The following is a 12,880-nucleotide window of genomic DNA, read 5'->3' as shown; positions in this document are numbered from 1 at the left end:
CTGTCGGAGCTAGAAGAACAAGCATTTCGCTACACCCGCAATAGCATCTGCTAATCACGTTTATGTGACCAATAAAATTTGATTTGATTTGAATTAAGTATGTTGTAGCTCACTATGTGTCCCAACCACTCCCTAACCCTTCCTTTTGGCCCTATAAAGCTTTAATGTTTGCATATGTGAAGCTCAACCCCCACACTGCTTTTACCTTTTCAGACCCGTCAGATCTCCAAACATCAAAGCGGTTGAGGCCAAGGGGAAGGGGTACACTCTCACTCATCAACATTATGTAATATAAAATCACAGCCTTGGGCAGATGCAGATCTGCAGGGGGTTTGACCACACTAACATGCATGATTGGTTGGACTACTAGCCAACCGAGAGTGTGGTGGGATGTGAAATGGGGGGTTGGGCTTACTGTCATGTCATGGTATTACACTAAAGAGGGGCTGGTTAAAGCATGGTAATGATACATTGAATCATGACTGTGAGTTTGGGGGAGTTGTTGAGCATGGATTAGGGTTGAAAGCCCTGTGTGTGTGGTTGGATTTGAATGGAGTCCATTGGCTAACTAGCAGATGGTTAGCATTATGTCACAGTTTGGACATTCTGGTTGCTCCTTATTGTGTAGAGAGATTCCTGTCATATTCCTTGTACTATTGCTATTACTAGTTGTTTATAAACTGTCAAATGAAATGACTGGCTCGTAGAACAATCTGTGTCTTCATGTATGTTTGTATGCATGTGGTGGAGAGGCAAAGAGAAAGCCTACATACACTATGTCTAGACTTGGCTCCTTCTTAGAGCCTTAAAGAATACTGCCTTTCTTAGGCAGTATTGTTTTAGGGATGCTGTCCTGGCCTAGAGGTGTGAGTTATTAGACTCCAAGTGCCAGTGCTTAGGCAGCTGAGACAAGTGACGCTCCACAATAAATTAGACTGAATTCTCTGTCCCATGAGTCACCATTTGGGCAGCTAAACGACCTGGGGATTTAGCGGTAGCTATTCGAAATCGAATAAGAAAGCCATAGAATTAGTTGAGCGAAATGAAAACAAATCATGTCGTTTCACCAGATGTTATATATTTCTCTTGTTACTGGATTTACCTGAAATCCATAAGCATGTGTATTGTATTATTCTCTGTTGTAAGGAAACAGCAACCTCTTATCTATGACAGATAGACTGATATGTCAATTCCAGGTGGATCTTGATGATCCCACAGTGCTGTAGGGAATACAAAGCCTTGGAACGGCGTGACGCAGGGAAATAACATATTTGCACCCGTCTACTATGTTTGTGGCTGTGTATTGTCTGTAATAGCATCTAAATGACATCTAAATAGATCGTATTAGCGTCTAATCATCAGATCTCTTAACCTCTCTTTGGAGTGTATCGTTTGGCAGAGGCAAATGCTGAGTAACGATTTACATTACGGCCATCATCATAATGCATTCATTACATATATACATGCACATTATAAGCGTACTGTAGGCTGAACAGAATCTAGAAGATTCTTGGAGAAAACTGTTCCAATTCATAAAGTCATTACAGCAATATTGCTGCCAACAGTGTAGAGCAGACCCTCCATAAATGTACCTAAATGTTCCCTGAACAGCTTGCTGCCCGAAGGAAGGTATGTCATTTTGGATTGTATCAGGTTGAGACACCTGTTTAATACAAGGACCCCTGTGGGTCTGTACATGGCCCATTTGGCCTCTGGAAGTGATGGAACTGTCACTCCTCCCTCTGGAAGCTCTGTGACAGTCAATCACACACCTGGGTTGTTTTCAATAGGCACGAAATGGAAGAAAACTGTCCAAAACCAAGTTAAATTGGGAGGTGTTATCTGAATGTGTCTGATAAGGAACGCTAGTTTTTCGTTGTCCGTTGCAAAATGTTTTGCTACGGTGTGACCTAATAAAAATAGAAAGGTCAGAGTAGACACACTACTGCTGGTACTTAGTTCTGAAATGGGCCGTCCTCTTTCATATTGAAAAGGCCTCCGAGGCCTCTTACATTTCAGACACAATTACCTAGAATGCCAAGACATTTATTGGGTTATCAGAGGAAGTAGACCAAGGTAAATGGGCAGGAAAATAATAGTGATTTAAAAGAGGGAAGTGTGTGAGATTTAGCTGGCCCATTTAGCCTTGACAGCGTACACGTGGCTTGCTAGATGCCAACTGCTTAGCCTATCAGGTGTACTGCCATCTGTGGCTGTGCAGCTTGTTTTGCTATGATGTGTTTACAGTCTGTAAGTTTGAGAATGCAGTACAACTGGAAACATTGTTCTTTAACATACGCATGAGTAGTTTACTACATTTAAGTTATGAATGGACTGAACTGTTGTGTGAAAGACATTTTGAAGTGGCACACAATTAGCATTGTTTTCCTATTGTCCCCACCATTACTTCCATTGCCCCAATGTGATCGTTCTATATGTCCCCTGTTTGTCCCGATGTGATAATTCTGTGTCCACTGTTAGACCCAGTGTACCCTGTTAGCTCCAATGTGATAATTATTTGTATGTCCCCTGTTAGCCCCAATGTGACCATTCTCTGTGTTCCCCGTTATCCCCAATGTGACCATTCTCTGTGTTCCCTGTTATCCCCAATGTGACCATTCTCTGTGTTCCCTATTAGCCCCAATGTGACCATTCTCTGTGTTCCCTATTAGCCCCAATGTGACTATTCTCTATATTCCCTGTTAGCCCCAATGTGACCATTCTCTGTCCCCTGTTAGGCCCAATGTGAGCATTCTTTGTGTCAGACCTCCTCTGGCTCTAATTCTCATCCCTCTCTGTTTCCCTCCAGACCCTTTCATCAAGTCAAGTGTCATCACCTGTCAAGAGCTCCCCTGATACTCTCTGTGCCCTGACATACATTTTCCCCTTGTGTCTTCATGTTTTAGCGTTGAACATTTCTCCAGGGTCCTCCAGAGTCCTGGAAAGTTACTGGGTGTGCAGGCTTTTGTTCCAGCCCAGCACCATCACACTAATAGTACAAATAATCAACTAATTATGGTGTTTTCTAATCTAAGCCTGCTGGGCTGGAATACAAGCCGGCACCGCCAGTAGCTCTCTAGGTTCAAAGTTGGAGACCCCTGCTCATAACCTATGTGTCTGATCCATGTACTGTAGGGTATACTATAGCCCTGTGGCACCTGTAGTAATATGTTGCCCATCTCTTCTCGTTATCCAGGCCCCTGAGAGTCTCCTGCAGTCCCTGGAGACTCACCTGAACACTCTGGAGGGAAAGAAGCCGTAAGTACCAACCACACTCTCCACCAACCACACTTGTATCCTTACCCCATGTGCGTCTTTGTAACCAGGGCTACTTGGGAGTGGGACTACTTTACTTCCTATTTACTTCATATTTGAGAATTCCGCAATCTCAGTACAGTTCATATGCATGCACGCACGTACTTTGGGTTTAAAAAAAGTCTGTGGAGTAAATAAATAAAGAACACACACCCTAAAGGTGAAACAGAAAGTCATACTGGGGGTGGCAGGTAGCCTAACGGTTGAGAGCGGGTAAGAGCATTGAGCCAGTAACCGAAAGGTCTCTGGTTCAAATCCCTGAGCCGACTAGGTGAGAAATCTTAACCCTAATTGCTCCTGTAAGTAGCTCTGGATGAGTGCATCTGTTAAATGCCTGAAATGGAAACATTCTGCCTCCTTTTGCTGTGGATTTATTTGACCAACACTTCGGCTAAAGAGCCTTCATCTGTGTGTGAAAATAGTCTGTGACCATCCAGTGAACCCAAATTAGAACTGTGCTTGACCCTGATGTCCCATAGGCTTTAATTATCATTGAACTAAAGGAATAATGATCGCAATTATACAGATGAGTCAACTGCCACTCACCAGAAAATGGTTTGCTTATAAAGAACCTAGGACAACAGAGTGAATCAATATTCCTCTCAATTAACATCATTAGGACCTCCAGTGTATGCCCTCTAGATTGTGTGATTTTTATGGGCGGTGATTGGACTGAATCTGTCATTCACCAGACTGTCAGTCATGTGTTCTCGACAGGACCTTGTGTGTGTGGGGGGGCATCATCAGATCGGATGTATGGAAAGAAACTTAGCAGATGAAGTCTTAGCAAATGCCAGTGATTGTCAATGTGTGTTACAGAGAGGATGTTCACAGAGAGGATGTGTAAGTATTCTGCTGGATCTACTACAGAATGAGTTGACGTGGAGGGCCGGGTCATTATTTGATGTTGTCTTGTATTGAAATGAATGAAACTGTCAAAGAAATCCCCAATTGTTTCGTGACATTCACATGAGGATTCTATGGAATTGACATTTGAACCTCAAGTTTAAAGTCATGTTTCGCAGTGTTGTAAAGTTCAAATGGGATTCTATAGAATTTATGTGAATTTGGCATATTTGTGATTTTTCAGTGTCTCTCCTGAGTTTTGCCTCTCTCTCAATATTAATATGAACTTTGACAGCTGACTCAGGACTTACCCAAGATTCACTTTGCATATTTTTTCTAATATGTCGTGAATCTGGTGTCTTAGCTCTTCAATGTTCATATTAACTTCATTGTCATATTATTGGGATCAACTCAACTCCTCAAACCTTTTGATGCATGTCATTGCAAAACATGGGTTTGTTATGTCTGGAAAATAAGAATGAAAAGCTTTGTGCAAGGAAGTGATTTCATTTTGTTTTATTCAGTGTGGCAAATCTAAACTCTACAGATGCAGTCCACTCTTAGATAAAAGGCTTCCATAAGGGTACTTTGGCTGTCCCTATAGGAGAACCATTTTTGGTTCCAGGTAGAACTCTTTTGGGTTCCATGTAGAACACTCTGTGATAAGGGTTCTACATGGAACCCAAAAGGCTTCGACCTGGATCCAAAAGGGTTCTACCTGGAAGCAAAATGGGTTCTTCAAAGGGTTCTCCGATGGAGACAGCCAAAGAACCCTTATTGATTCTAGATAGCAATTTTTTTCTAAGAGTGTATGTTTTCACAATGGAATTGCCTCAAAATGCCTGCTCTCTGCCATCCAAACAACAGTGCTTCTTTAGCTGTCACTTTGACACAGCTCAATAACAGCCATTGTGCTTCACCATGCATATCATCTGGTGATGCTATGATGGCTTTAACTCGTTCTTATTGTATCATTTTGCAGGTCACCAACCAAGGTGAGTCAGCTACCCCTTATTTTACTCTGTCTCTGCACCTCAACAAATCTTTTTGACAACTGCCGACAATTTGACAATAATTTGAAGTGTGTTCATTAATGCGTAAAACAGCATAGCCATGTCTGTTTCTGTAACTGTGGTGCGTCGCCATGGTAACTGACTAACGAGGCTAACCCTCCGTCTGACAGGAGTGTGAAGTAAATGGCTCCCCGGCCGCAGCCGCCACGCCTACAAAAGCTCAAGCGGCCCCTGCAGCTGCTGCTGCTCCAGTTGCTCCTGCCCGCCCTGGACCACCTGCCAGACCCACGGCGGCACCCACCATCAAGAGCTCCAACAAGTAGGTGCCCATCTGCTGTGAGCTCTTAGGTTGGCCACTTCAAGTGCCACTTCAGGTGCCCCACTAGCTTTAACAATTAGCTATGTTGTACAATCTACAGTCTCCAATCACCAGTTTACATTTAACCCTTTCGTCGTTCTGTTTTTCCTTCTTCCTGTCTCTCCTTCACCTCTCCCTCTTCTTCCTTTTGTCTCATCTCTTTCTCGCTCTCTCTCTCTCTGTTACTCTCTTTCTATCTTCCCCCTCTCTTTCTCTCACTCTATCTGCAGTGCTCTGCTAGACTTGGATCCATTGTCAGCCTCCCCGTCAGCAGGTGGAGCAACAGCCTCTATCTCGTCATGGGGAGGTAAGTCCTTTAATACATTTAATATCTGGGTTGCATTATTTATGGCACACAATATATATATGTACATATATGTACATGTACATGAGCGTTTCTCATTGCAGGCCCAGGACTTCCCTCCCTGTTTCAGTTAGTTTTCTTCCGTTTGGTACCTAATGAATTTCACCCTGCTCTCTTTCATGCTTTCTACCTACAGCCTCCTCTCCACCATTACTCAAGGGAAGGACTAATATTAGCAGATATTCAAACCTGGCCCCTCTGCAGATTGAAATCGCTTTAAGGGCCTTGTACTCATATAACACTTTTTCCTTGGAGTGTTTTTTTTTGTTTTTAAGATGGCAGTTGGAAAATCAGAAGTACAGTAGTCACGTGGTATGGTAGTGAGTTATTGACCCTGATTGGCATTTCTATGTTTATATTCTCTGTTTGTAATCTCTCACTCACGTCTTCTCTTTGCTCTCTCTCTCTCTCTCTCTCTTGCTCTCTCTCTCTCACTCTCTCTCGCTCTCTCTCTCGCTCTCTCTCTCGCTCTCTCTCTCGCTCTCTCTCTCTTTCATTGTCTTGTACAGATCTGCTTGGTGGCGGTGAGTACTGAGGAACATACTGTTCTTTACATTCTTTACACAGCTCCCATCCACCGCAGAGCATGAGAACTGCTAGGATTTACACCTGAAGTTATGATTAACACCTATCTGGAGGCTTTAGCCACATTCCAGGCTGACTGCATTGCAGACGCCTACTAGATCTCACAGCACCTGGACAGGTGTTTAACATATCAACTAACCACATCCTCAGCTAACCATATCATACAATGTAGCAATCTGATACCGACTGCGCAGTCAATGACGTTTCACACAACCATAAGTTGATGCAATGATGTACTGCAATGTAGTCGGTCTGGACCGTGACCATTGTACCTGTGGCTCACTGGGCTTTCAGTGCATGACTCCAGCTGTAGACCTAGGATCTGAGAGGATCAGCATATATAGGTGGCAGCCTTCTTCTTATTCTTGCTCTGTGATCTCTAACAATGCCTGTCAAGGTGTAACACACTCCTCTCCAACATTTCTCTATTACCACTGTTCCCTTTGACATATCTTACACTTATCGTCTTTTTCTCAACACAATCTCTCTACATATCTCTCCCTGTTATATTCCCCCTGTTCCTCTATCCTGTTGTGATTGGGGATGGTTTTGGGTGGGGATGGATGGGGTGGTGTAGGTTTAGATACCCCCCCTGATCCCACTAGCACCTCTGAGCCAGCCGCTGTTGCTGCTGATGCTGCAGCCGGTCCAGCTTCCACGCCCACGGTGGCCCATACGGATGGCCCCGCCGCGCCCTCTGTGGCCCCCGTGGTGGTGCTGCCCGTGCCCGCCACTACCGCTTCAGACTTGGATCTGTTCGGAGGTCAGTCGGGGTCAGCCTCATGGGAGGAATCATCATGGCAGACTACACAGCAGCTGTCTGCTTGTTTGGAGCAACCTCTGACATGCTCACATGTAGTTACACCACCTGGTTCTCACACTCTCACATTTACGAGTTTCAGTATACACTCTACATACACCTTAACAAAAATATTCTGTCCATGAAATTCTGTATTTGTGCAAAATTCTAGTTATTGACATAGTTACTGACGTCTAATAAGGACACTCATTTCCAAATGTTCCATCTCGCTAAATAATGATTAGCTTGACAGATTATTCATTATTTGGGCACTACATCAATCAATCAATTATTTATCTAAGACAGCAAGCAGGTGAGGAAGTTTTTGCTCTGCACTGTATGGAGAACAGTAGAAATTGTAGCCCGTACTCGGCATATCTCCTCTTTTCGCTCACATATCTAATAGTAGATATACAGAATTAAATCCCCTATCAAAATTGTGTAGCAAACTGTGGCCCTCTTTTCCATGGAAAACAGCCTCTGTCAAAGAGAGATGTTGCTTTGCCCATCGCTGAGCATGGCATTTCCTGTCACACAGTACAAGCTTATGATAGCATCATGTTATCTCTTCACTTTCCCAGCGTGTACAAACATTGTGCACATTGAATGCAGCTTTATGCAGCCGGGAAAGTACAGGCCCCATTCATATGATTCTAATAAGATCAGCAATTTCAGCAATACATCTTGTATTCTCTGTTTTCTCCTAATGCTGATCGCTCATCTTTCTGTTTCTCTCATTCTCTCTACTCTCCTGCTCTTTATTTACCTCCTCATCTATCGTTCTCCTGCCTCCCCTGTTTTGCTCTGGGTGTTGCATTGTGGTTTGTGTCCACTGTCCCCTCCTCTCATGTCCGGTACCCCAGACGCGTTTGCACCCTCCCCAGGTGACGGCCCGCCCAGCAGGGCGCCTGCTGCTGATGCATGTGCCGGATCTGGTGGGTGATAACACTGCTCTGTGTGTGTGTGTGTGTGTGTGTGTGTGTGTGTGTGTGTGTGTGTGTGTGTGTGTGTGTGTGTGTGTGTGTGTGTGTGTGTGTGTGTGTGTGTGTGTGTGTGTGTGTAAGTGAGCATATGTTTGTACGTGTGTGCACTCTTCCAACACACGTGTTTGTGCAAGAGTGTGTGTGTGTGTGTGAGATCCTGCAGCTTGGGTAGCTCCAAGCTGCTTCTGCTACCTTATGGGACAGTAGTAAATCATCTGAAACATTGCATTGGGGCCTACCGTCTTGACCCTAACCCCACTATTGGGGGCTCAAGCCTCGGCCCCCCTCTCTACCCCTCCGCCACTCAGCCCTGCTTCAGAACAGTCCCCCTGCTTCTCTCAGCTCGTAATATTCACCTGGTGATGAATACTCGAGTAAAACACAGTTGTATAATTTTCGCCCCAAATCCTACAATTGTTTATATTTCATATAAATGATGCTACTTACTAATCATACTAATTTACCCTGTTTTGTTTCTCTCTTTGGCCTGAATTTGTAAGTATTAATCGACTACTGTGACTGTAGAAGTCCAAAAGTACAGTGTGTGTAATTCACATGGCTCCATTACGTGTGTATGGAGCTTTGGCCTTATGGCAAAGAATAGTAGGACAGTTTTATGTTGAATTATGCAAATTTTTCTACATTAACTTTATTCTGCGTCTTTATCATGTATTTGAATTCTATGTAGACAGAGCTTATCAGTGTGGAAGCAGATTCATGCCAAAATTGTATTAATTGTATTTGTTTTGGTGTGATTCTGCTTCCATGTTTATGTACTAGTTCTAATATAACCACTAGACATCGTCCTCTGTGGCCTGTCTATGTAACTACAGTATTTACCAAAACCAGCTGTAGCCCATTCCCTTTAATGAGTCTGAGTGTGAGACAATGAGTATTCTAACCTGTGGCTGTAGTATAAAGTCAATGGTATCTTTTCTTTACTTCCCACTAACCCTCATTATGGAAGCTCCTCTAGACTCACAATAATATGTATTTTACAGTGTTTGTTGTTTTAACAAACTCTCAACTCCCCCTACTCTCTTCCCATCCTCCCTTTTCTGGTCATATCCCTTAAACCCCCTAACCCCCATCCTCCTTCCTCCCCCCTCCTGAAGACCCCTTCGCTCCATCGGAGGGGAGTGCGAACTTGGCTCCAGAGATGGACCTCTTTGCTATGAAGTTCGATAACACACTGGCTGCCCCAGAAGCAGCCAGCCCCACCTCTAGCGCAGTGCCGATCATTGTCGCCCCCATCGAGCCCCCTGCTGCCGCCCCCGCTCCCTCCTCTACCACCACTGAGTCTGCAGCTGCCCCTGCCGTCCCCACTCTAGACCTCTTTGGTGGTAAAGTGCACATTCTACTTTGCACACTGCATTGCTTGCACTATGACAATGATGATGATGGTGATGATAATGACGATGATACAGTAACTTCCCTACATTTTTGTAATTATGGCTATGTTTTTTTCTGTTATTATTCGTTTGATTCGTTTAATTTAAGTCATAGGCATTGAGTGAATCACACATTTTGACCACCCCTGCAAATGAGAAATTAAATGGATATGATGATGGGTACAGTATATGGATCTATCAAATGAAGGTTATTCTCTGCATCATTCCTGTGCAGACTAGGAGTAAATACACAGATCTCAAAAGTGGATGCCTTCTAATGGTATACTACAACTATTTAAACTAACTGCAACACTTTACTTAAAACCAGCAAATATGCCGTTATCGTGTATTGTAAGACGTCATGAGCATGTATGACTATGAGCCCCTTATAATGTCTTATAATCATTTCATAATGATCGTGACTAAATACGGTAACAGTCAGTTTGAGTCAGTTGAAATATGATACAAAACATATTATAGGGCTTATTATTACACATGATAAAGCCTCAGACATGCTTATAACAGGTTTTGACGCATTATACCCGTAGGCTGTTACAAAACAAACCTTTTCAGTTGTCAGTAAATCTTTGTTGTATTGGCTTCCAGAGGCATTGATTAAGTAATCTGTCAGCACCAGATATTGGCCTGTCAGCTGTTTACATTCATAGGGGTGGCTGAGCATGTTGTGATTTCAACCCAACCTCTATCATGAACTATTATAGTCAGCCAAAGCTAGAGGGAAGTGAGCAGAGTTGTGTTTAGTAGGGAGAAAATTAGTGAAACGCGGAGGTATTACCTGAAACGAGTTAAATAAGAAAACACATTTTCATTTTCCGTTGCAAAAGTGTTTGATACGGTGTGCCTTACTGAACTCAACCTAGTTGTTATGGACACTCTTTGCTGCAGTGTGCCTGCAAGACAACCTTTGCTTTCTTCACCTCCAACTTCTGACCAAGGTTGTAGATATCGACACCCTTCATTTGAGCAAATCTTCATTTTATCTTTCACCTGATTTTAGTTAATATTTTCCTTTGTTTGCAATAATTTGTAATTATTATGCATTATTATGCAATTATTTAAAAAATAAAAGATTAATCTGTAACACTTTGTAACAACTTTTTTTAAACATTCTTTTTGTTGTTGCTTTTCTCCCTTTCCCTCTTAACTCATGCTGTATAGATTGTAAACTGAATGTAACTGTGTGTCCTTGTTTATAGATTCTATGTTTGATTCTATTCCTGAGAAAAACCCTACCGCAGAAAAAGCTGATGCTGCTGTTACTCCTAGCGTAGACCTATTTGGGGCAGGTACAGGATGTGGATTGCTTTCTTTGTTTGGAACCTCTTCTTCATCTCTTCTGTCCTTCCTCCTCAGCCATCTGTTTTACCACACGTCTTGGTTTGTCCCCATAGTGGTATGCGACTTGTGCATGCACCCAATCCAGGGTTGGGTTAATTTGAATTGAAGACCGTCAATTCGGGAAGGGATTTGAATTTAACATTCAAAATTGGTAAATTGTTTGAAACAAGCTTCTTCTTTTCAGTTTATTGAGAAGTAATTACATTTATTTTCAATTAAATCGTAATTTCATTTTACTTCCTGTATTGACTGACTTCGAATTGATCCCAACCCTGGTCCCACTGGCTTAACAACAGTAACTCCTACCACTGCTTTCACTCTCTCTGTTATGCTAATGCTCCTCTGTGCTCTTCTACTTCACTCTTCCTACTTCCTCTACCTTCTTCCTCGGGTGTTTCCCTGGAAGATCTCCCTACTATCTCTCGCGGGCCCTCTCCTTTGCCTCCCGAGGCCAATGCTGATGAAGACCTCTTGTCTGGTGTGACTGGTGAGTTACACTATCGGCTCACTCTTAGCTGACCTCAATTCATGATCACCTATGGGTCTACTTCCTGTATCTCCAACTCTGCCTGCATGATGACAGTATACAGTAGTACAAGTTTGGTAATGCACTTCCCTGTCAGCCTGTCAATCAATGTATCTCTTCAGGAAGTGACCGGAACTTTGTCTTTTTTTGTTGCCAAGTACATTTACATGTACCAGGAATTTGACGTGGTGAAATGGTGCTGCCACAATAAACAGAATATACAGACAGAATATATAGACAAAGAATTTACACAAATTCACATACCATTATGTACAGTGTAAACAGCAAAAACCTAACAATTATGCGTAGTAAGGATGCATTAACATATTTACTGTAGATGATACAGTTGAAGTCGGAAGTTTACATACATTTTTTCCAAATACATTTAAGCTTAGTTTTTCCACTATTCCTGACATTTAATCCTAGTAAACCCCCCCCCTGTCTTAGTTCAGTTAGGATCACCACTTTATTTAAAACATGTGAAATGTCAGAATAATAGTAAAGAGAATGATTTATTTCAGCTTTTATTTCTTTCATCACATTCCCAATGGGTCAGAAGTTTACATACATTCAATTAGTATTTGGTAGCATTGCCTTTAAATTGTTTCACTTGGGTCAAACGTTTCAGGTAGCCTTCCACAAGCCTCCCACAATAAGTTGGGTGACTTTTGGCCCATTCCTCCAGACAGAGCTGGTGTAACTGAGTCAGGTTTGTATGCCTCCTTGCTCGCACAAGCTTTTTCAGTTCTGCCCACACATTTTCTATAGGACGAGGTCAGGGCTTTGTGATGGCCACTCCAATACCTTGACTTTGTTGTCCTTAAGCCATTTTGCCACACCTTTGGAAGTAGGCTTGGGTTCATTGTTCATTTGGAAGACACATTTGCGACCAAGCTTTAACTTCCTGACTGATGTCTTGAGATGTTGCTTCAATATATCCAGATCATTTTCTTTCCTCATGATGCCATCTATTTTGTGAAGTGCACCAGTCCCTCCTGCAACAAAGCACCCCCACAACATGATGCTGTGCTTCACGATTGGGATGGTGTTCTTCGGCTTGCAATCCTCCCCCCTTTTCCTCCAAACATAATGATGGTCATTATGGCCAAACAGTTCTATTTTTGTTTCATCAGACCAGAGGACATTTCTTCAAAAAGTACGATCTTTGTCCCCATGTGCAGTTGCAAACCGTAGTCTGGCTTTTTTATGGCGGTTTTGGAGCTGTGGCTTCTTCCTTGCTGAGCGGCCTTTCAGGTTATGTCGACATAGGACTCGTTTTACTGTGGATATAGATACCTTTGTACCTGTTTCCTCCAGCATCTTCACAAGGTCCTTTGCTGT

General features: G+C 42.9%; 1 protein-coding gene across 1 annotated transcript in view; it reads left to right on the top strand.

Annotated features, from left to right (window-relative positions):
* Positions 1–12,880, top strand: part of LOC120047111 (clathrin coat assembly protein AP180-like) — a 68,848-nt gene that overhangs the window by 48,091 nt on the left and 7,877 nt on the right. Inside the window, exons 9-15 of the mRNA XM_038992650.1 lie at positions 3,197–3,258; positions 5,144–5,156; positions 5,345–5,493; positions 5,763–5,839; positions 7,101–7,244; positions 8,144–8,215; positions 9,379–9,606. Of these exons, the coding sequence (XP_038848578.1) occupies positions 3,197–3,258; positions 5,144–5,156; positions 5,345–5,493; positions 5,763–5,839; positions 7,101–7,244; positions 8,144–8,215; positions 9,379–9,606 (745 nt within the window). The remainder of the gene's footprint in view (positions 1–3,196; positions 3,259–5,143; positions 5,157–5,344; positions 5,494–5,762; positions 5,840–7,100; positions 7,245–8,143; positions 8,216–9,378; positions 9,607–12,880) is intronic.

This window comes from Salvelinus namaycush, chromosome 5 (genome assembly GCF_016432855.1).
Source record: "Salvelinus namaycush isolate Seneca chromosome 5, SaNama_1.0, whole genome shotgun sequence".
Taxonomy (NCBI): Eukaryota; Metazoa; Chordata; class Actinopteri; order Salmoniformes; family Salmonidae; genus Salvelinus; species Salvelinus namaycush.
Note: the sequence above shows the minus strand (reverse complement) of the source record. Positions and strands in the feature narration are given on the sequence as shown.